General features: G+C 38.4%; 1 protein-coding gene across 1 annotated transcript in view; it reads right to left on the minus strand.

Annotated features, from left to right (window-relative positions):
- Nucleotides 1-24,478, minus strand: part of dnah7 (dynein, axonemal, heavy chain 7) — a 111,494-nt gene that overhangs the window by 67,002 nt on the left and 20,014 nt on the right. The window contains exons 20-30 of the mRNA XM_034304802.2: nt 21,367-21,560; nt 16,952-17,150; nt 15,256-15,396; nt 14,736-14,948; nt 12,798-12,907; nt 9,581-9,749; nt 7,210-7,312; nt 6,362-6,489; nt 5,053-5,265; nt 3,057-3,155; nt 1,735-1,983 (exon numbers count right to left, since the gene is read on the minus strand). Of these exons, the coding sequence (XP_034160693.2) occupies nt 1,735-1,983; nt 3,057-3,155; nt 5,053-5,265; nt 6,362-6,489; nt 7,210-7,312; nt 9,581-9,749; nt 12,798-12,907; nt 14,736-14,948; nt 15,256-15,396; nt 16,952-17,150; nt 21,367-21,560 (1,818 nt within the window). The remainder of the gene's footprint in view (nt 1-1,734; nt 1,984-3,056; nt 3,156-5,052; nt 5,266-6,361; nt 6,490-7,209; nt 7,313-9,580; nt 9,750-12,797; nt 12,908-14,735; nt 14,949-15,255; nt 15,397-16,951; nt 17,151-21,366; nt 21,561-24,478) is intronic.

A 24,478-nucleotide genomic window follows, 5' to 3' on the forward strand; every position in this document is an offset into this window, starting at 1 on the left:
CAGCATTCAATACCATCGTGCCCTCCAAGCTTGACTTGAAACTCTGGGCTCTGGGCCTGGACAGCTCCCTGTGCAGCTGGATCCTGGACTTTCTCTCAGGCAGACACCAGGTGGTCAGAATTGGCAGCAACATCTCCTCCCCGCTGACCCTCAACACTGGAGCCCTGCAGGGCTGTGTTCTCAGTCCTCTCCTATACTCCTTATACACCAACTACTGTGTAACCACACACACCAATCATCATCAAATTTGCGGATGACGCAACAGTGGTAAGTCTGATTACCTACAATGATGAGACAGCCTACAGAGAAGCGGTGCACATGCTCACACACTGGTGCCAGGAAAACAACCTCTCACTCAACATCAATAAGACCAAGGAGCTTGTAGTGGACTTTAGGAGACAGGACAGCGAGCATACCCCCATCACCATCAACAGGATGCCAGTGGAGCGGGTCAACAGCTTCGAGTGTCTCATGCGCTGCCTCATGAAGTTGTGAAGAAAGCTCACAAGATCCTCTTCTTCCTCAGATGGCTGAGGAAGTTCGGTATGATCCCCAACATCCTCAAATCATTCTACACCTGCACCACGGAGAGCATCCTGACTGGCTGCATCACTGCCTGGTATGGGAACAGCACCGCCCTCAAGCGCAAAGCTCTGCAGAGAGTGGTGCAGACAGCCCAGCGCATCATCAGAGGACAGCTTCCTTCCCTTCAAGACATCTACACCAGGCAGTGTGTGAGGAAAGCATGGAGGATCATCAGGGACTCCAGCCACCGAGCCATGGACTGCGCTCACTGCTACCATCAGTCCGACAGTATCGCAGCATCAGATCCCACACCAGCAGGCTGCGTGACGGCTTCCTCTTGCAGGCCATCAGACTGGTGAACTCTCACTAATAACACTACCACAAGCACAACCCAGTCTACCTTCCATGTACTGAATTTTATGTTAACACTGGACTCTGACTGATAGATAGACTGATATCAGACTGATAGTGCTGCAATGTGTCTCATGTGCTGCTTAGCACAGCATACATTCCAGCAATGTTACTTTCACTATCCTCATTATTCTGTACTCCTTGATATTCTATTTGCACTACTGCACACTGCGCTGCTCACCTGCACACTGTGTACCACTACTGCGTATGTGTATATGTGTACTGTGTATTGAGTCCGATGTGTATACTGTGTATATTGTGTTATGTGAATACTGGACATACTGGACAGGTGTTTATTATGTATATTGTGTTCTGCACCTAAGATTTTCACCACCTGTACACGTGTGTTTATGATGAAGTGACAAGTGATTTGATTCGATTTGATTTCATTATAAGTGGCTCCCACCTTCTTAGACAACTTTGAGACCAAGAAAAAAAAAATTGTAGAAAAAAACTTTTCTGTTTAAAAAAATACGGTCTAAAATAAAACTAGACAGTTTCTCCATATTTTCAGTCTCAAAATATCATTGTATATTAAGCTTTTTTTCATGAAAGGGGCCAATAATTTTGGAGTTGCTAGAATAGTATAGTATAGTCTATTGTATGTTATCTAATGTTATTTCTGAAAATGAGAGTTTATAAGCAGATATTGTACCCAAAACACCACAATACTAAGTTTTATGGTTATCATACAATGAAATTTTCACCTTTCTGTTCATTTCAAAGATGGCTGTGAGGAAAAAGGAGCATGATGTCACCTTGTATTTCTGGGCACAGGTAAGAAGAGAAGCACGTTACCTTCTCACAGATATCGTTCAAGGCAGCGGCGAGGACTCGATAGGCGCTTGTCTTCCCTCCGAACGGCTCTCCCACCAGCATGAAGCCGTGACGCACGATCATCATCTCAAAAACCTGCAGGATCTTCTCCGCAAAGAAATCTGTCACCTGCAGGTTCATCTTCTCACTGTTCTCTTTAATGGCCTCCAGCAGGACAGTATAGTCTGGTTTGGGGAGTTTTACACCAGGGAAAAGATCTGAAGTGATTCCCTAGAGGGGATTAGCCCAGTAAAGGGGGAAAAGTAATAATAAAAAAAGAGAAGAGAAGTCAAATGGTCAGAAATTAAAAACTAAATTCTAGTGTTCATAGAAAAACATGAACTGAAAATCAGTAATAATGATTAAGCATCTCATTTTAATGTATGCAGTCAAAGTTTTCATCAGCACACCAAATTATTCCAAAAATAAAAAAGACGTACACTTTATCTTTACCTCATTATCAAACCATGGCAGATTATGAGTACACTGAACATCTTATCAAGTGTACATGTTTTGAATATGGGCAAATTTATCTACTATTTCTAATTATGAGAATATTGTAAATTAAATATAATATTATTCAGCTTGTTAGTTTTAAACTGTCTTATATTATTGGCAGATATTTTTTCTTCTTTCTAGAAAAAAAAAACCCTTAAAATTATAAAAAAAATTACCTGCCAATAGGACAAAAGTCTAAAAATAGGTTTAATAATCACGCATTTGGTTTATAGTAATCTAATAACAGGAAATACCTGAAAAATCTGACTACATTATATATATTTTCACTTGCTAAGCTGTGTAAAGCAGGGTGTAATGTCAGCTTTCACAGTCATTAGCTCAGCAATGAATGTTAGTTTGGCATTAGTAACTTTCGTATTGGTAAAGCTATCAAATGTGCGGTCAGATGTGCCAACAAAAGAAAGCAGGCAGAGAGAGAGAAAAAAACTTTTATCACAAAATGTAAGTGGAAGCGATGGCTAATTTTTTTCAGATGTGCCTCAAGCACCAGTGAGAAAATAGCGCAAGCCCCGTCCACTTGCTTTCTATTGGCCAGAGATTCACAGGTAAGAATCCACATAGATAAAGTCAGAAGCAAACGTGTGTCTTTCGTGCTCTGTGTCCATTCCCCTTCAGTGAATTGGCTTTTCGGCTAGCCTAACCTTCAGCCTGACCTCTACTTTAGCTAAAGCAGTTTTAGCTGAGGCTACTTTTTCTGACTGTAGCAGGGGGTCAGAAAATCATAAACACTGTGCCAAAAGCATACAAAAGCTGTGAAATTATAAACAGTCTGATGCACGTTTTACCTCAAAAAGTGGCAGATCATGGGCCAAAAATTTGGGAAGGTTAACATCAATGATGGACCTCAGCAGAAGAATGTCCTCGTTCTCCTCCGGAAACTTCAGCTGTGACATTTCAAACACACAGTGAGGATATGTGAGAAGGCGAGAGGAAGAAATAGAGAAAGAACCAAATGGAAAGAAAAGGGCAACCCTTGAGGTTAGCCTCGCAGTGAAGGACTCATCACACATACAACTCTTTGATGTCTTTTGGGGAAAGTCTCATTCACACACTCCTCTTGTGTATTTTTTTTTGCTCATTCTTTACCATCGCTGCCATTTACAAGTTGAGCCCAGGAGGCTAAGAGCGCATACTTCTTTACTCCACAAGTCATTCCGCAACAGGACAAAAGGGTGCAGTCCCGCGTGTGATGGTGCAGAAAACAAATTGGCATTGAAATGACATGCGTGCATTCATTTTCAGAAAGCTGCACAAAAGGTATTGGGCTTAAATGGGAAAATAGTGGAGGGAAAAGGAAGGTTTTGAGGTCAGTAACTTTTCCTGTGCCCTAAAATCATCCTGATTTTTGCTGAAGTCTGAACTCCATTTTGGTGGCTTAAGTGCTTTCTTTACAATAAGGGACGAGATAGGAGTGATATGAGGATTATTTTACTAATAAAAAGTACTGAGTATTGCCATAAGGCTAAAGGTCATCTGGCCTGGGACTTTATTAGGATAGACAGGTTTGTAGTGGTGCTTTCTCGCTCTACATGTCCGTGGAGACCCGAAAAGCGAAAGATGCTTCTACTTGCTGTTTCACTCAATTGGTTTTGAGCCAGAAAGAGAAAGAAAATGAGAGGGAGCCAGGTAGTGGGAATTTTAGATGAAGCAGAAACCTTCTGCTCCTTTGGTCCTCTCTAATGTCATATTAAAAGATGGAAATGGAAGAGGAACTGAGCTAACAACATCCAAAAGGCAATAAGAATAAGTTTAAGTTGTGTAATGTCTTTCTGGAGCCCAAAAACACTTGGCAAAGATAAACACACACACACACACACACACAAAAAAAAAAATACAAACCACGAAATAGTGGTTCTTCAAAGGCAGCTGGAAAATGAAGCAAAAAATAAAATGCAAATAAAGAATCCAAAAGGCATGTGAATAGGATGTGGAAGTACCTTTGGAGGATTGTCGCCAGGTCCATTTTAACAAAGAAAAACAGTAAATAACTTGCATGATAAATGATATGATTAATAAATCTCTGAACACAATAGGATCCAGCATCACTAGTTCTCTAAAAGGAAATTCTAAAAAAATATTTTTGTCAAACTAATTTTTCAAACAAGATCCCATGATTGTGAACTAATATAATTCAAACTAGACTAAAATTATTCTTTTGTTAAAAAAATGCACCTAAAAGAGAAAGCAAGTGTTTTTAACTGAAAAAGTAAACATATAAACTAATTACTATACTGTGGACCTTTTGAAATTATACTTAAGATTGTATTTGAATTGATCTGAATGTTAATGAATCTATACTTGGAAGTTCTTTTTAGAGTTATATTTTTACCAAATTTTAACCAAATTAGTTCGGTTGCTCTGTTCAGTCAACTTTGCAAAATAGTCTCAAAAAAATCAACATGAAAAATAATCTTGATAAAATCACAGATCGTGATCCAGTCTGAAAAAATCGTTATATTATATTTTCCAGGTCGCCCGAGGCTTGTTGGGAAAAAAAAATATTCATCAAAATATCATAGAAGCGAAGACTCTTGCTAGTTCTGTGAGTTTATCACCAACTTGTTAGTTCACATTTTAAGTGTAAACTGCCACCTTGTGTGTGGATGTCCTGAGCGTCCGGAATCGCTTTAAAGCCAGAATTTTGAGAGAGAAGTGAATATTTTAAGAACAGATTATGTGGATAATTCAATTTTACATGAAGATTTCTCCTACTGTGGCACAAAGCAAGTACTGACCAAATGATTTTCTGAACATCCTGAATGTCTGATGAAGTTTTCTTACCTTTAAGTTTCCAGCGGCGGTCAGGACAGATTTGACGGCCCTCATGCCGTAATCATAGTGGCTCTGAGAGGACAGCTGCTCGGAGCAGAGGCGATACGTGGCCACAATCTTCACTGAGAGCGGACGGGCCGTTACAAAACCACAAGAGTAAAGCACAATCTCGGCAATCAGGGCATAATCGGGAACCATCATGGCCACGGTGCGGAACAGGGCCTGAGGCAAAGATTTGAAAGATGTGTGTGTCAAGAGTTCTACACTGACTGACTTTAAGTCCATACAGACATCTGCATTATGGATAAACATACTTCCAACGGTAAATTATTAATAATAAATTTGTCTGCCTTCATCTTTTCCTTCCAAGCAAAACTATCAATATAATATGTGACATCACAAAAACTGTAAAATAATGAAGCAAATGTGTGAAGAGGATATTCAGATACACTTTAGCTAGATATAATATTTAGTGGACAGCTAAAACTGGATTTTATATAATATCTGAATTTTTAAACAATTAAATTAGTAAAATCCTTTATTTTTTCATAAGCTGGCCTCACTCTCATATCTCATTCTTTAAATTCATTTCATAAAACATGTACCAATGTACAATATAAAGTGACCTGTTTCATATTACGGTGCCAAATGTAATTTTTTTTTTATATATTTCTCGTTATATTTTAATACATTGCCATTCATTTGGCATTCACTTTTCCCCCTAAACATGTTCTATTTATTTTATATAATGGAACGTTCATCCAAAATACCAACTATACACCGTTTTGTGCCAAAAGTATGCAATACAGCTCAACAGTATTAAAAAAAAAAAAAAAACAAGTTCATCTTATGAAATTAAAAACACTCAAAAACAGAATTGTGTTTTACAGCTTCAGTGGTTATATGCCTTAAAGATTAAACCTTGTTAATCCAGTAGATGTTAAACCTTGTTAATCCAGTAAGATTTTAATTGAGCTGAGGACACGCACTACTCCGGTACGACTAAAGGAACATTGGCAGGAAAATTATTTGAGTGAGCGCCAACTCTGCAGCGCTCCACATGCGTCAGGGTTTGTCTCCGCCCCTGCAGATTTCTCTGGATACCCAGGATATTACCATGAGGGCCATTAGCTCCACTTTGTGGAAAATCTTCGGCCTTCAAAATGTGAATGATTGAGGTAAAAGCCAGGTCCGTGAAACGCTTCATATCTAAAAATAGTTATTAATGGACGTGATTGGCTTGTGTAACACGCTTGTGTTTAAGCTTATATTAGCCCCAGATGGAGTTTTCTCAGTGTCCTTGATTTACACGTGGTACCTTCAGGTTATCAGGCAGTTCGGAGCGACCAGCGTATCCCGGGTTCATAGTGATGAAGACAGCACAGGATGGGTTGAGCCTTAACTCCGTCCCCTCAAACATCAGCATCTCGGCATGAGCTGCGATCCCTACATGGCAACACGGATTTCTTAGAACTTCTGTAGAGCTTTAACAGACAGAATGCTAATGGGGCTAAATTATTTATTTGAAGGAGGGCATAATTAGTATAATATGTTTCTAAATGCAGCCTTCGTTTCATCCAACTGTCCATTTAATTATCAGTTGAAGTGATTTCAGATCTTTTAAAACCGGATTTCTCTTTGTGATATCTATTATTCCTGACTCTAGTGTCTGGCAAGAGAGGTAATGTACAATTCAGAACTCATATCATGTCACGATTTTAAAGTATCCTTATGGAGAATTAATGACCATTTCATTTTGACAAAAAACCCAAATGTATGATGTGGTCTAAGTGAATTAAATTAACCATGAATTAAAGCAAGAGCGAACAATCAGCATGACATCCTTGCTAGGCGATATTAGCATTCATTTAATCCGTAATATCATTTTTAATAGCAGCTGAAGGAGTTCAAATCTTTGAGAGCCACTGAGAGATGTGATGAAAGGCGTAATGACATCTTTTATTCAGTTATGTCTAATTTTGGCTTTCGCCGAGTGCTCGGAACAGCACAAAGCATCACAGATGGTCCTCAAAAAGTCCAACATTCTCATAATGAGGAAATCAGCATGATTATAATTTGATCTACAGATTAGTGTAGCATTTATTGTCCCTTTAACGATGGTGCATGTGTGATCATATATACTGTAGATAGACTCTCTACACACACCTCTCTGAATGGTGAGAATTTGTTGCGCCACCACAGACAGCACCTCCAGGTCAATGCGGTTGAACTCGTCAAAGCATGCCCATGCACCACAGGATAGCAAGCCCTACAAGAAGCAGATAAAATCAATCAATCAAAAAAATAAATAAATAAAACTAAAGAACTCAAACTGTTCTGTACTTTCTGTTCTATAAAAAATCAATGTCTGAGTCTGTGTTTGTCACTTTACTCTAATGTCTGTGTTTATCGCTTTACTCCTTTGGCCCTCTTGAAGTCTTTCGGAAAAGAAATAAGGGTCGCTGCACTTCGTATTTCTCCTGAAAGTAGATGAAGTGAACGGTTGTGTAAATCGGATAAAAATAAAGTGTATGAAGGAATGCAAATCCTGAAAATCCAAAAGGAGTAGGATATTAAAATAGAATTTCAGAGAGATGGGGGCTCATTATTTTGAAGAGACATTAAAAAAAAACTGTTATGAGGAAAACAAAATCTTTCCCCTGGCACTTTTAATGCTTCATGCATCTTTCTTTATTCACATGTATCTCAGATCAGTAAGAACAATTCTTACTACAGTAGGGTGCAAAGTTCTAAGTACACTACAGAAATATTTGTGAAACATTAAGTTATATTCTTCAAACTAGTTAATTATGTCTTAAAAGTACAAAGCAGGAAACAGAGGGGAATCCAGACACTCTGGGACATAAAACAAATTTTTATTTATTAAGCATTTAATTCTATTAAACATTGAGTTCTTTATATGTTCTTAATGACTGGATCAGTTAAGGCTAGGCTTGTGCATTATAGTGGTTTAATCATCTCTATGGGATATCACACTGCCACGATGGCCAGTGACGTTTACTCTGATGATATTATATTACCATTATACCATTATATACATATGAAAAGTGGAATCATTTGTATTTTGAACTCTCTAACTTTGATACTGCCTGGAAGCCCTGCCTCCCTCCCCTCATCAGAAAGTGATTAAATATTATTTCTTTCTTGCTTTTTTTTGCTCTCCTGTACCAGTCAGTGTTCAGACATATGTCAGGAGAGTAGAATAATAGGAGGGTGTAATAATATTACTAGCTGTGCAGTCGGGAGCTGCTTGCTGGCAGCGGCAATCACAAAAACTTAGTTGGATGGTAGATTATTGATGATACAGGAAAATGTATATGATACATGTGTGTGTATGTGTGTGTTGGTTGCTTAATGTCCACACAGCCGACAACTTCACTGTTCTACTACTGCTGCTCAAAGTGTTTAACCCATGGTGTGGAAATGTGGAAATGGTAAAATTGTTCATTTTCCTGTCTTTTTTTTTTCCCGGTTCTGATTGAGTAATTAATTATATATTACAATCCATTTAAATGGTAAATCATGAGCAGGGAATAATCAACATCACACATCAGGCACTGAGGCATCACACTGATCTGCAATTCTGTATGTTGACACACAGTTCAGCTGGATTATGTTTCTTATTAAAAGCTTGCTACTGGCGATTAAATAATTTCAAAGCAAAGTAAAATGCAACCAGCTGGTCATGCTCCCTTACTCGTCTCTCTTATTTTATGCTTCCCCTGCTTTGGAGTATTAGAAGCAGCCGTGCGACAAGATGTGGGCTACATTTTACACCTACATTTTAAGTGTATGTGCTAATTCACTTTAAATAGGGTGATAAAGTCACAATTTTTGCGTGCTAGCATGAAATAGGCACAAGATGAGGTTTATGTAATTGAAATTCTGAGTGCACCATTTAATTCCTATACACACACACACACACACACACACACACACAAATCTACATAAAGGTTCCAGGTAAATAACCAAGTCTTATGAGTGCTCTCTGAATAAAATCCTGCCTATGATCCGTAAAAAGGCTGTTACTCCTGCTGAAGTTTTTACATCTCTGGATTCGTCATCAAACAAGCCAGGCTCGCCGAAGTCTCTGTTGCCATGGCAACTGGCAATGTTCTTTTCTAGCTTTTGACCGCATGCCGTCTCTTGAGCTTCACCTAAAGTACATCTTCATACAAATGAGCAGGCGCTCCTCTAAGCCTGTACTCCGTTTCATTTCCGTGCTAACTTCAATTTTCATATCGGCTTTTAGAGCATTTTGTGCTGATAAATACATTTTTCAAATAGCTGCTATAATTTAAGCATTCTGTTAAAACAAGTTTAATATAAGCTACTGATTGTTTTCTTTTTTCTTTTGATTAAGTAGTCAGATATAAAACTTAATTCAGACGGGGTTTTCTGTCGTCACAACAGTGTGAGTGGAAGTTTGAAGAAAAAAAAAAAAAAAAAAAAAAACCTCTCTCAATACAAATGTAATTTACAATACAACTCTGACCTCGAGGTAAAGGTCACTGACCTTAAAGAACTTTCCCAGGGCAATGTAATCAAGACCATCAGAGCAGTTGAACACGACACACTGCTTAGCCACAGCTTTGGCCAGATCTTTAGTCGTCTCGGTCTTCCCCGTGCCTGCTGGGCCTTCAGGAGCTCCTCCTAAATGCAAGTGCAGGGCTCCAAAAAGAGTTCTAGGGACAAAGACACGGGAAGTTTCAATCTGGCAATTGGGTCAAAAATGAATTAACCTTCAACACTTTCTTATTTTAATTTTGCAAAATATAAAGTTTTATCACCAAAGTCACAGATAAACTTTCTGTCTGCAAACCAATCATCATCTATGATAAATGCAACAATATCCTTGTTCTATTTATGTTATGTTATAATATTGTGGCTAACATCAGATAACATTAGCATTAAATTAAATATTACTATATATATTACTATTAATATCACTAATACAGTAATATTAAATATTACTGACATTAGCAACATACATATATATACACACATACATATACACACACACATATATATACGTATATATATATATACATACACACACACACACACACACACAATGTACTTATTGAACTGAAGCTTCAGTTATAACCAGGACTTGTCAAGCTTTGTAAGATGTGTTCGTGTGGTTGCACAGAAACACGTATTGTACAACCCAAATTCCGGAAATGTTGGGATGTTTTTTAAATTTGAATAAAATGAAAACTAAAAGAATTTCAAATCACATGAGCCAATATTTTATTCACAATAGTACATAGATAACATAACAAATGTTTAAACGGAGAAATTTTACAATTTTATGCACAAAATGAGCTCATTTCAAATCTGATGCCTGCTACAGGTCTCAACATAGTTGGGACGGGGGCATGTTTACCATGGTGTAGCATCTCCTCTTCTTTTCAAACCAGTTTGAAGACGTCTGGGCATCGAGGTTATGAGTTTTGGTGATGGAATTTGGTCCCATTCTTGCCTGATATAGGTTTCCAGCTGCTGAAGAGTTCGTGGTCGTCTTTTACGTATTTTTCGTTTAATGATGCGCTAAATGTTCTCTATTTAGAAATACACAAGGCCTTCCCTGAAATAGACGTCGTCTGGAGGGGAGCATATGTTGCTCTAAAACCTTTATATACCTTTCAGCATTCATAGTACCTTCCAAAACATGCAAGCTGCCCATACCGTATGCACTTCTGCACCCCCATACCATCAGAGATGCTGGCTTTTGAACTGAACGCTGATAACACGCCGGAAGGTCTCCCTCCTCTTTAGCCCGGAGGACACGGTGTCCATGATTTCCAACAAGAATGTCAAATTTGGACTCGTCTGACCATAGAACACTTTTCCACTTGGAAACAGTCCATTTTAAATGAGCCTTGGCCCACAGGACACGGCGGCGCTTCTGGACCATGTTCACATATGGCTTCCTTTTTGCATGATAGAGCTTTAGTTGGCATCTGCAGATGGCACGGCGGATTGTGTTTACCGACAGTGGTTTCTGGAAGTATTCCTGGGCCCATTTAGTAATGTCAATGACAGAATCATGCCGATGAGTGATGCAGTGTCGTCTGAGGGCCCGAAGACCACGAGCATCCAACAAAGGTCCTCGGCCTTGTCCCTTACACACAGACATCCTTCCAGTTTCTCTGAATCTTTTGATGATGTTATGCACTGTAGATGATGAGATTTGCAAAGCCTTTGCAATTTGACGTCGAGGAACGTTGTTTTTAAAGTATTCCATAATCTTTTTACGCGCTCTTTCACAGGTTGGAGAGCCTCTGCCCATCTTTACTTCTGAGAGACTCTGCTTCTCTAAGACATCCTTTTATAGCTAATCATGCTACAGACCTGATGTCAATTAACTTAATTAGTTTCTAGATGTTCTCCCAGCTAAATCTTTTCAAAATTTCCTGCTTTTTCAGCCTTTTGTTGCCCCCGTGCCAACTTTTTTGAGATAAACGTGTAAAATTTCTCCGTTTAAACATTTGTTATGTTATCTATGTTCTATTGTGAATAAAATATTGGCTCATGTGATTTGAAAGTCTTTTACTTTTCATTTTATTCAAATTTAAAAAATGTCCCAACATTTCTGGAATTCAGATTGTATGTTCTATTGTATTTTATTATTTTAAATGTTTTACGATTTTACATACATGACATTTTAAGCAAAAATATCTTAAAAAGTGAAATATCTTCTAGATCTTGCAAATGCAGTCAGAAAAATAAAACTTATTGAAAAGCATATATGATCATAATGTGGTCTTAATCATCTCAACATATTTCACTGCTGAGGTTATTACACTTCTTTAGTTATTTAATGAGATTTAGATAGTGCATAATATCCGACAGATAGAACATTATTAAACCAAACTGGATTGATCTTACAGAATAATATATCTTTATTCTTTCTGTCTTTGGCCACTGTTCAAAAATCCTCTTTCTGAATGTCCCAGAATTTTGCATAATGTACATTTGAAGTAACTTTTAATATGTTGCTAGCTGGAATGTCAAAACTGAGAAGTCCTACATCTCAAAATGGCTCTTCACCCAGACAAAAAACATATTAATACTAAGGTAATGAAGTGCTGGTGCCGCAAATGAGATTTGGAGCTATAAAGAGGCAAACTGGACTGATGCCACAGTCCATTAGTGTGCAAATTTATGTCTACTACATAATTTTTAAATGTATTTTCCATCTCTATTTTTTTCCATAAACACTACTAATGCTAGACTAGAACTGTAACTCGAATATACTGTGACTGCAGAGATTATTTGATAAGTAACGTGATCATTTCTTTAAAAAAAAGTTACCAATTTAGAAATCATTTTGAATCTCTTTTTTCCTAAAATTATTCACTGCTTTTTAAACTAATCAGTGTAATAGATAATGTACCCAATTGCTTACAGAATTTTAAATCTCATGCTTTTGATATATTTTCAATGGTTGCAAGTTACAAAATTAAAGGAAAAGCAATACACATACTATAAACATGAGCAGGATTATGCTGAAATGTCTTCACAGAGGTACGTAAAGGACAAACAACTGCATTTACATTTACATTTATGGCATTTGGCAGACGCCCTTATCCAGAGCAACTTACAAAAGTGCTTTGAAGTCTTTATTAATAAATACTTTCTGATACACTGGTTCACGAGTTTTTGAGTGTATTGTGTACTCATACAAGTTCACTGTAGTGAAGAGTTTAGCATAAAGTTGTTCTGACCTGTAGCAGCGATCGGTGAGGGGAGTGATGACCAGTCGTGGCGTGTTCCCGAGGTACTCGTAGCCATAAGCCAGGCCTGCGTTAATCATTTTGGTCTGAAGCTGGTTCTCCTGCAAAAAGAAAAGAGAAACGCTGAAATGCTGAGAGCTTTTCAAAGATATACCACACTTATTCCACACATAACTATATATATATATATATATATATATATATATATATATACACACTATATTACCAAAAGTATTCGGTCACCCATCCAAATGATCAGAATCAGGTGTCCTAATCACTTGGCCTGGCCACAGGTGTATAAAATCAAGCACTTAGGCATGCAGACTGTTTTTACAAACATTTGTGAAAGAATGGGCCGCTCTCAGGAGCTCAGTGAATTCCAGCGTGGAACTGTCATAGGATGCCACCTGTGCAACAAATCCAGTCGTGAAATTTCCTCGCTCCTAAATATTCCACAGTCAACCGTCAGCTTTATCATAACAAAATGGAAGAGTTTGGGAACAACAGCAACTCAGCCACGAAGTGGTAGGCCACGTAAACTGACGGAGAGGGGTCAGCGGATGCTGAAGCGCATAGTGCAAAGAGGTCGTCGACTTTCTTCACAGTCAATTGCTACAGAGCTCCAAACTTCATGTGACCTTCAGATTAGCCCAAGTACAGTACGCAGAGAGCTTCATGGAATGGGTTTCCATGGCCGAGCAGCTGCATCCAAGCCACACATCACCAAGTGCAATGCAAAGCGTCGGATGCAGTGGTGTAAAGCGCCTCCACTGGACTCTAGAGCAGTGGAGACGCGTTCTCTGGAGTGATGAATCACGCTTTTCCATCTGGCAATCTGATGGACGAGTCTGGGTTTGGAGGTTGCCAGGAGAATGGTACATTTCGGACTGCATTGTGCCGAGTGTGAAATTTGGTGGAGGAGGAATTATGGTGTGGGGTTGTTTTTCAGGAGTTGGGCTTGGCCCCTTAGTTCCAGTGAAAGGAACTTTGAATGCTTCAGGATACCAAAACATTTTGGACAATTCCATGCTCCCAACCTTGTGGGAACAGTTTGGAGCAGGCCCCTTCCTCTTCCAACATGACTGTGCACCAGTGCACAAAGCAAGGTCCATAAAGACATGGATGACAGAGTCTGGTGTGGAGGAACTTGACTGGCCTGCACAGAGTCCTGACCTGAACCTGATAGAACACCTTTGGGATGAATTAGAGCGGAGACTGAGAGCCAGGCCTTCTCGACCAACATCAGTGTGTGACCTCACCAATGCGCTTTTGGAAGAGTGGTCAAAAATTCCTATAAACACACTCCTCAACCTTGTGGACAGCCTTCCCAGAAGAGTTGAAGCTGTAATAGCTGCAAAAGGTGGACCGACATCATATTGAACCCTATGGGTTAGGAATGGGATGGCACTTAAGTTCATATGTGAGTCAAGGCAGGGGACCGAATACTTTTGGTAATATAGTGTATATATATATATATATATATATATATATATATATATATATATATATATATATATATATATATATATAAAATGTGTGCCACTATTTGCTTGTTTACTTTTGCTGCAGTGAACTGTTTGTTTGGGAAAAAGCTAGAAACAGGGAAATTCACTTATATAGTCTTCTTGTACACAAAGGTAAAATCATCATAATGATTAAAATGTAAAATTCAAACTAACCCATGTCTGGATCTACAAAATTTTCCAAAAATATCTTCTGGGATGTTTTTTGCCACACCTGATGCAAGGGCCAAAAGGCTTAAACATTTAAAGAAATCAGAGGGAAAAGCTATCCCATTCTAAGTTCCCGTATCTATTTGTTTAATTCTTGCTAATTTCCTGACCAGTGATTTGTTGTTAAGACCGTTAAAAGCTTCCTATTTTTTGAGCTTAATATTTTTTGCCAGTTTGCACAAACACACACACTCACAATCCAGTAATAACGAAGCTGGCTGAGCCACTCGAAGTTGTTCTCATCATCCACGCCCTTGTGCACAAGCGAGGCCAAGACGTCGCGAGCATGCACGTCCAACACCACCAGCGCTCCCAGGGTCACTCGGTTCTGTTTGGACAGTTTCCCACGCACCAGGGCCACGATATCCTCGATCTGTGTGTTGTTCTGATGCAAATAAGCTTCCAGAGCCTAAGAAAGAAAGGAGCAGAAAGTTCAGATTGAAGTCTACACTGATATTAAAGGTGCAATGCTTTTAACACGGATACAAAAAAAATGTCCATAAGTTATAGTTACTTAATTTATTCATCCTACAATCATTCCCAGCCCTTTTTAAGAGTCTCCAGAAAGTCAGGAAAAAGAAAGAGGGAAAATGATGATAACTAATGCTAAGACTAACATTTAATTTTACTAGCTAACTAGATAACTATTTGTAGTTTCTTAAGTAACAAAAATGAACGTGTGTGTGTGTGTGTGTGTGTGTGTGTGTAGTACAGACCTGCGGTCCCGTTGCAATGGCTTCGTGGATGTATTTGGTCCAGTACACCTGAGACACACACAGTACTGTCTGACCTGGCCAGGCTCGCACCCAGTTGATGCGCAGCTCTTTAGGGTACGCCTCGATCGCCTCAGCTATCACCTGCAAATCACAATGAAAAGTTAAGTAAAATTCCTTTATGATCTTATTGAGTGAAGTTAATGCTACAATGTCTTATTACGGACATTGAAAACATTGTAACAGTATGTTATATTTTTATTTACTTACTTAAAAAAATTTTAAATGGTGTGGTTAATGCTTACAGTGTCGCCTGTAAAGGGAAGTGAGCGCTTAGTGTCTAATTTTGTGATGTTTTGTGATGATAATTTGAAACGCTTATAATGTTTTATTTATGATATATGATATGATCTCAGTAACCTGGGCCTTTTACAGTCCGAGGAAACATGGCAGCTGTTCTTTCTGGTAATTTACCATATTTACCATACAGATGCTGTACATGGAGTTTAGGTCTGAAAAATCTGAGATATTACTTATTTACACTGTTAATAGGTGATGATAACTCTATGTATAATAATATATAGTAGATGAAAAGGTGCAATAAGCCCAAAATGTCAGCTGGAACAGGAATCGTTTGAGATATGGTCATAAGGAATTGTTTGAGCTATGATTACCATGGGGTAAGATTTACATTTGTGGTAATATCTGAGTCGTATTTTAATTATTGAGTAGCACTAACTCATGTTAATCTTGCAAAAGCCTAATATACCATCCCAAGTTGATGGAATCACGTGTGTGAAAATCTCAACTACCATGACTAAAGCAAAATTTCAGAAGTTGAATTCACACATTAGGTGTAAAATGTACATAAATCCAAATAGGTCTGATTATTATTTTCCAGTAACAACATGTCCCAAAGTGTTTTATTCTCTTTATACCACACAATCTGTCAATGCTAGCATTTTTATTTATTAAAGAAAGCTTAATTGTACTTTTTTTTTTATCAGTTTATAGTTAATTGTTTAATAGTTTAATAGTTTCACTTGTGTTATAACAGCTATAAGAAGTATTTCTTTCACCATCTTCTAGTTTCTGTCTCCTGAAATTAATAATACAAAAACCACAGCTTGTAGTGGGACTGGGAAAATGAAAAATACAAAGCCCTCCATCCTGAAGACGTTTCTGTGCCAGAAAACATGAAGCAACAGCTTTTTCTCTGACTGTTACGAAGGCCTGACACCGGAGACTTCTTCCAAAATGCTAAATAAATGTCTCCTCATAGACTACTTCATTATATCAGTGATTATATGTTTATTTTAACCTATTTATGTGAAGCATCTGCTATACATGTTCCTGGGTACTATAGAAATGATAATGTATTAGAACAGCTAATTAACATATTTCTATAATTTGACTTTGAGCCAGAACTACTGTTAGAGCTGCTGTTATAGAAAATTAATCAACACCTTCTGACCAATCAGATTCGAGAATGTAACAGTGCTGTGGGAATAAATATAACAAAACGCAGTATACAGAGACTTAAAAGTGTAACTGATGTAACACAGTATACAGGGAGTAAAAACAGGACATGAAATAAAATACAATTTAGTGCATGGAGTTTTTTCTTTCTTTTGACATGAAGAGAACAGAAGAGTTCATAAGGGTTCAGGAATCAATCCCAAGTGAAATTGCCTAGCACCTTGTGTAGGGACTTGAGCATCCCACTCTCCAGCTCGAGGAGCCATTTCTCGACCTGGCCGCGGGCTTTAGAAGTGGAGATGATGTCCAGCAGCTCCACCATCTCACCCTCACTGCTCTTCATGTGTGTGATGTCCAGAATGTCAGTGAACACAACACTGGCAATGCCCTCAAAACACTTCTTCAGATGCGGCTGTACTCTGGAGGGAGTCCAAAGAAACTTATAAAACAAAATGAATGTATACTATGAAATTAATGAAACAGTAGCCTCCAGCACTTTGGTGCTGCACAAAAGACAAGAGCAATGGACAAACCTACAGTACAATACAATTCAACAAATACACATGACAATTGCACACTGTTAACTGCACACTCAATTATAAAGAAGTAGCAGGATAAAACCAAGGGCATAAGTGTGCAAAGCTGATCAAAATATGATTTGTATTTTGTCTGTTTGAGCATTTATCCCAGCAAAATTACTGAATGGTCATATAGTTAACTAAAAAAGGGGTTAAAGAGCCTCTTGTAAAGTTAACAACCTTGCAATACTACTCAGCTTGCTTGTTTTCAACACAGACTTATCGGCTTCCCTTCATGACTATATGTTCTTGGTGTGACGAGGAGGAGAGAGTGGGAGAGAATGATAAAGGAGCGGCTGGAGACGCCTGGGAAAGAGCGAGAGATGCACGCGTGTTTTATGTCGGTGCTACGTTTGTTTGTTATATTTGAGTTCTGTTTATTATTAACCTTTACGTTGGAGTTCACTCGGTTCCCGCTTCCTCCTTGCCCGTCTTTGAAGTGTTACACTTGGCAATATGCACTTGCTAACTAGTTCCCTAGCTAACAGAATAAAACAACAAAGTTACCCATGCTATAGTGAATAAGAGGAGTAGTAAGGCTTTATCCACAGCGAGCTCTATGAAGACATGGTGTGTGAAGGTTGGAGTGGAAGAACTCGAGTGTCCTGCACAGAGCCCTGACCTCAACCCCACTGAACACCTTTGGGATGAACTGGAACACCGACTGAACCCCAGACCTCCTCACCAACATCAGTGCCTGATCTCACTAATGCTCTTGTAGCTGAATGATCACAAATCCCCACAGCCACGCTCCAACATCTAGTGGAAAGCTTCCCAGAAGAGTGGAGCTTATTATAACAGTAAAGGGGACTAAATCTGGAATGGGACGTTCAACAAGCACATATGGGTGTGATGGTCAGGTGTCCACAAAGATGGCTAAGCTAAGTAAGAAAGCGTTATGGAACAGTATGCTGAAAGGAAGAAAGGGATGCTCACTTTATACTGAATGCAGTCTCAGATTCAGATTTTTTTTCCTAGCGTTATTTTGAAACAGGATGTTTAATGACCAGGATGTTCTCTGATTAGTGCAATCTCACAATCTCACCATCTCACATCTACTGATTGCTAACATTGAATCTCCCAGTTCATAGCAAAAAGATCTGATCTGATCCCAGTATAACCTCTTACCATCGGACTAGCTGCAGGAATAGAGCAATGGTGGGGCTGACACTATACTTCCTGTCTCTCTGACAGCTGGTGAGATATTGCAAACAAACCTTATCTTCAGTAAAGCGATTGCTGTAACTGAGCTTTAGTGCAAAGTTCCCAGGCAATCTCAACAGCGAAAACACTGCAATCTAACAGTAGTGATGTCAAAGAATGACCAAAACAGATAGCACTGATAACAACAGTCAGATTAACTCATCCTCTTCGGCTATCCCCACTGACACTACAACGTGAAAGCACAATGTCAGCTGTGTATTGTATTTTAAAAGAAGCACAGAAGCTCTGTCCTCCTTCAGTCCCCATTTAACCCAGCTGTCTCAGTATTACGCTGACGGATTCCAACCCACACGAGCACTTTTCAAAATTCAGCTTTCTATAAAGCGCTGGGTTCAGTTAAATTCTCAGAAGAAATGACAGAGCAGAGGACAAAGGGATAATGTGCACATGTGTGTGAGAGAGAAAGAGAGATGAATGAGCCTAAGAAAAAAGAGCACAATCAAGCAAGAGCACTAGGAAGAAGAGGAAGGGAAAGAGAGACCGTGATTACGAGATTTGTGGAAGTAAATGTCTCTGTGTCGGTGCACACATTCATTATTAAACAAATACCTTGGGTGAAATAAGACAAGGATTGCTTATCAACCAAGGCTATGCTCAAGAGAACCGCGCCATAGGAAGCAGACCAGAATGTCATACGGAAAAGCGATTTTATAATTAAATTCCCACAGTAAGTACAGGATTTTCAGAGGCTCAAGATGAGTTTTTTCCAGGGCCAAGCACAGCTAAATTGCTTTTCATGTGTCCTTGCTCCTCTGGTGCTACTGTGGATTCAGTATGGGCTGCAGATAAATGAATTTTGATTAACGTAGTGACGGTGTTAGAAGAACCGACTGCATAACTTTAATATCACACTGTCTTAAAACTAGACTTCGATTTTCGTGATCATATGCAGATTTTAAACTTTATTTAATTGATGAGAGACCCATTAGTAAACAAATGTGACTGAATGGTATGCTATTTTATGACATATGGCATTCAAATTAGCTAAGAGTAATACAGACTGTGTTCTCCATAAAAGCTGTCCAAATCTTTCCAAACACTACTGACTACTGCTGATATTCCTTCAAAACTAGCCACGAGTTTATATTCCCTCAAAACTAGTTATGAGCTTATATTCATTTAAAACTAGCTACAAGCTTACATTCCTTCAAAACTAGCTGATATTACATTCTCTTGAAACTAGCTACGAGCTTATGTTCCTTCAAAACTAGCTACAAACTTACATTCCTTCAAAACTTGCCAAAAGCTTATGTTCCTTCAAAACTAGCTATGAGTTTACATTCTCTTGAAACTAGCTACAAACTTACATTCCTTCAAAACTTGCCAAAAGCTTATGTTCCTTCAAAACTAGCTATGAGTTTACATTCTCTTGAAACTAGCTACGAACTTACATTCCTTCAAAACTTGCCAAAAGCTTATGTTCCTTCAAAACTAGCTGATATTACATTCTCTCGAAACTAGCTACGAACTTATGTTCCTTCAAAACTAGCTACAAACTTACATTCCTTCAAAACTTGCCAAATGCTTATGTTCCTTCAAAACTAGCTGATATTACATTCTCTCGAAACTAGCTACGAACTTATGTTCCTTCAAAACTAGCTACAAACTTACATTCCTTCAAAACTTGCCAAAAGCTTATGTTCCTTCAAAACTAGCTGATATTACATTCTCTCGAAACTAGCTGCGAGATTATGTTCCTTCAAAACTAGCTACGAGAAGCCTGCAAAAACGCTGTGGAATCACCACGAGGCTCACTCCTTGATTCTAACATGATTTTTGCTCAATGGTTTTCCTAGTTATGTTCTAGTTAGAGACTATTCACTCTGGATAAGGGCATCTCTGCCCCAATGCTAACAATGTGGCAACAATGCTACAACCATAGATTATAATTTAAATACTATACAGCTACATAATCTATCATAGTTTAAATTACTTTTTCATTTGTATGATCTCCAATGAAATTGTTCTTAATCATTACAGTTCCTACAGTTTGGTTTATAATTATATAGTTATTCTAAAACTAAATGGCCTTAAAACTGCCAACTAGACTGCAGGCAAAACACAAATTAACTGCCTTTGTAAGCATGAAATCTCCTTACATAATACCTATCAGCATAAGCTTGGCTTAAAAAGCCTATTTGGCTTTAGCAGCATGGTTCATGGTCCAGCAATTTGGTTTCAAGCTGTTGTTGAAGTCAAGTCTCCTCTATTAGGACCTATTCATGAGTCCCAAGAACGCGATCATTGTTTTATGTATAGAAGAAAAAAGAGTCTCAGGTCTTGGATATACAGTAAGAATATACATGGAAATTAAAACAAAACTAAAATTACTAGACTAATCTACCTTCTGTTCTACAGTTTCAACCTCAGCCAAATTTCACCCACGTATACAATGAAAGTGGTGGTGCTGTCTGCTAAACATGAACGCAGAACTGCATCGCTGTTGTGATTTTGTAGTTAATGAAATCTAATGAAAAATCTAATCTGCACTGATCTCTAAATTAATTCAATATGGGTTGATTTCTCTGCCAGGTTTTAATTACAATTTTCCAACAAGATGCAATGATTTTACTCCCAAGTTGAATTAAAAAATGGATTCGATTTTTTTTTTATTGGCTCTTTTAAGGGTTGTATGTAGTTATACTGGAAGCAATCCAACACATGGTTTCAAATTAACCTTCAAACTCTTCATGCTTTTTTTTTCCTTCTAAACATTGCTATGAAAAAAATCTAAATACAAAAAAAATTTAATTTCCATTGATCTTTTTCATTTTTTTTTTTTTTTAAAGGCAGACCTAATTGAATTTGATCTGACCCAGATTTGACCCTGTACCTGGTCGGGTCCTTCGTCTCGGAAAGAATCTCCAGTAGCTCATCGTTGGACAGAAAGAAGAAGCGAGGGAAGAAGAGTCTCTTCTTTTCCAGGTACTTGTTCAGGCCTTTCAATATGAGCTCCAGGAACTCATTGCTCTTCTTAAGCTTCTCCAACATCTTATCGATGGCCACCACAGCCAGGACGTGCTTGTCCTAAAGCAAGAGACAAAATGGGCTTCAGAATCAGTATGAATGCCTGATTTAAAATCTTAACACTACTTAAGTGTGATATTTTTTTAGGCAGCATTAGATCTGGTGATTAATTTTAATCTAAGATCTTGAGAAATTTGCAATGTTGGTTGTAAATGGCTCAGTATAGGAGTATGCACAGGTTTTCTAATACACTGTTCTCCATTTGATGGGCTAGGATTTTGACTGAAATATTGAAATCATTATTTGGATATTCTTTATGTATTATATCCACATGAAATCAGCGGGAAAATATGAAAAACTGAAGCCACATCTGGCCATCTATAGTTGATGCAGAGTGCAGCACTGTCATGGTGTGTGAGTTAGATCTCAGGAGTAGGCATTTTTTACTCTCATGCAGGTGGGAGCAAAAGGTCAGATATGAAGCTTTCAGCACAAGATGATGTATTCTTCGCCTTAAACGACAACGGACACAAATCAGGTACCTCAAGTTTGTAGTTTAAGCCCTGTGATGCTTTTCATTTGACACTGAATGCTGCTCTTACATTTTCCATTCACTACTGTTTAGTAAATATAATGTGCAAAGCTGACCATCAGATTATTATACGCATGCATTAACACAAACCGCTAATCCAATGAGATTTTCAAACATCCTGCCTACAAATGTAGTCTTTTCAGCTCTGTGGCACTTAAAACTTAAAGACTCTGGAGTATGAGCTTCAACAATACTTCAGCTTCTACTGAAGTATTGAGCTGACATTCAGTAAAGCTTTTACTGTGTGTTCAATATTTCTCTTCATCATTTCTTTATATTATATCCGTCAAACACAAACACGTGTGCTGCCACTGACAGGACGAAAGTTTAACTGCAGTCGACAAACGATGCTTGATTACACCGAATGAAAAAAAACAGAAAGCCTTTTCCTCTCCTAGAGGTTAACTGAAAATCCTTTCATTAACTCGTATGGGTATCCAAATATTAAAATGAGGCAGCAGGCGTATCCCTAGTGCAGAACCGGCAAAAGCCATGTGCAGTGCAGCAGATATCTACACTAATTACTTTTTAAAGTTTAAACTGGAGGACAGTACCGTTTTGTACCGTCAAAATAATGAAGGCCAATTTTTAGGCATAAACATCAAAGCTCCTCGAATGGATTTTTAAGATATCACAAAGCACACTGCAATCACAGCATACAGCAATACAATCAAAGTATAATGGTTTTTCCAATTATTGTGCAGCCTGACACTCTCAAAAGAGCCAGTATTTATTTATTTTTTTTTAAGCCATAACTCTTTCGGCTATCGGTTCAATCAACACATATGCTGTACGATCAACAGGGATCAACACAACTGTCTCACATTCACTGCTTTTAAGTCAAAAAGACTGTAAAGCACAATAAAGGTAAATAATTCAATCCAGCCTCTGTGCAAAAGGTTGAATTAAAGGTCTGTCCTTCATCCGAGACAAAGCAAACAATTAGAAGCACTTCCTACCCATCTGCCCTTCCTTTGTCTCACTCTCACTCTCTCTCTCTCTCTCTCTCTCTCTCTCTGTGTGCTCCATTCATTGAAGTTTGAGAGAAACTAATAATTGGCCCCTGAGCCTTCAAATTTTGATTGCTATTGATTTTCTATTAACCACGTCTGGGTGGTTTGGAGTTGAAGTCTTCGTGAGAGATTTTGAAGTTTAATCATCGCTTTGGGATGAAACATGATTTCTGAAAAGGGATTCTTTGAATGTGTAATGAAGTGATGGTAATAACCTAAAGCCTCCCCCAAATCACATTTTTTTTTTGTGCCTGAGAAAGGTGATTCTAATGAAAGAGAGTGTGGAGAGGCAAGATAGGAGACCTGTTTTATTACACTGGATTCGAGGTGAATCGGAGGGAGCAGCTGCCTACACAAAAAGACATTAACGTCCTCCTTTAAATGAAGAAGTCAAATTATCGACCTTGAATCGGAACAAGAATATTCAACTTTTTCTTTAGACCGCGTAACTATAATTATACTCTCATTATATGTTCAAGTGAGGTCGAGAAACCGAAAAGTTGACGATTTTCCATTTCCTATTGTGTTCCTTCTCATTCGATCGTCTTCCCTTTGAGAAAGGTGGATGGGATGGTAAAAAAAACAGCCACCTCTAGCTCTAGAGGGTGATCATTGGCTTTTTCAGACAGGGGAGAAAAATCATGGAGAGGCACAAGACGTAATTAACAGGACGCATTCAAACGATGCTTGTGTATTTAAGCACATTTGCAGTGTTTTATCTGTTCATATGTCTAAGGGAGAAAGCCGCCGACATGTTCGGGGAAAACGGTGGAAAAAGAGTGACACCATGTGGAGCTTTCTATGTTGCAGTTTATGATGTTGACTCTACAGCTTGAAAAAAGCATGGTGCTGCACTATGTATGCAATAAAATGAAATGATCCAGCTTCTTCTGTGCAGTATGTACATCTGAGCTGTCGTCAAATCTCATCCGTTTTATCGCTTTCTGCTCTTCATTTGTTCATCACTGGCAGGAAATAAGTCATTGAATGTAGGTAGTGGTGAGCATAAAGAAAGCTGTGATAACTGAAATCGGGTGATATTTTAAGAATTAAAACCCCATCCTCACTTCTCTTTTTTTGATGATGTGCCAGGGTCGAGGCCTCCAGACAAAATCTATAATTTCTATTTGATGGTGCTGCCTTATGTTGTTTTTTTTTTTCTGTCTCGCGACAACAAGCTATCGACGCGTCTCGTTTCACAGCAGCTGAGAATGGCAATTGCACCCTTCAGAGTCTCAAAATGAGTAGCAGTATGTGTGTGTGTGTGTGTGTGTGTGTGTGTGTGTGTGTGTGTGTGTGAGACAGTAAAGCAAGACTGATTAGAGCACGCAACCCCTATCAATAGCCTGAGTATGTTCTCATTTGGCATGACA

The sequence above is a fragment of the Pangasianodon hypophthalmus genome, chromosome 5 (genome assembly GCF_027358585.1).
Source record: "Pangasianodon hypophthalmus isolate fPanHyp1 chromosome 5, fPanHyp1.pri, whole genome shotgun sequence".
In the NCBI taxonomy this organism is placed as follows: Eukaryota; Metazoa; Chordata; class Actinopteri; order Siluriformes; family Pangasiidae; genus Pangasianodon; species Pangasianodon hypophthalmus.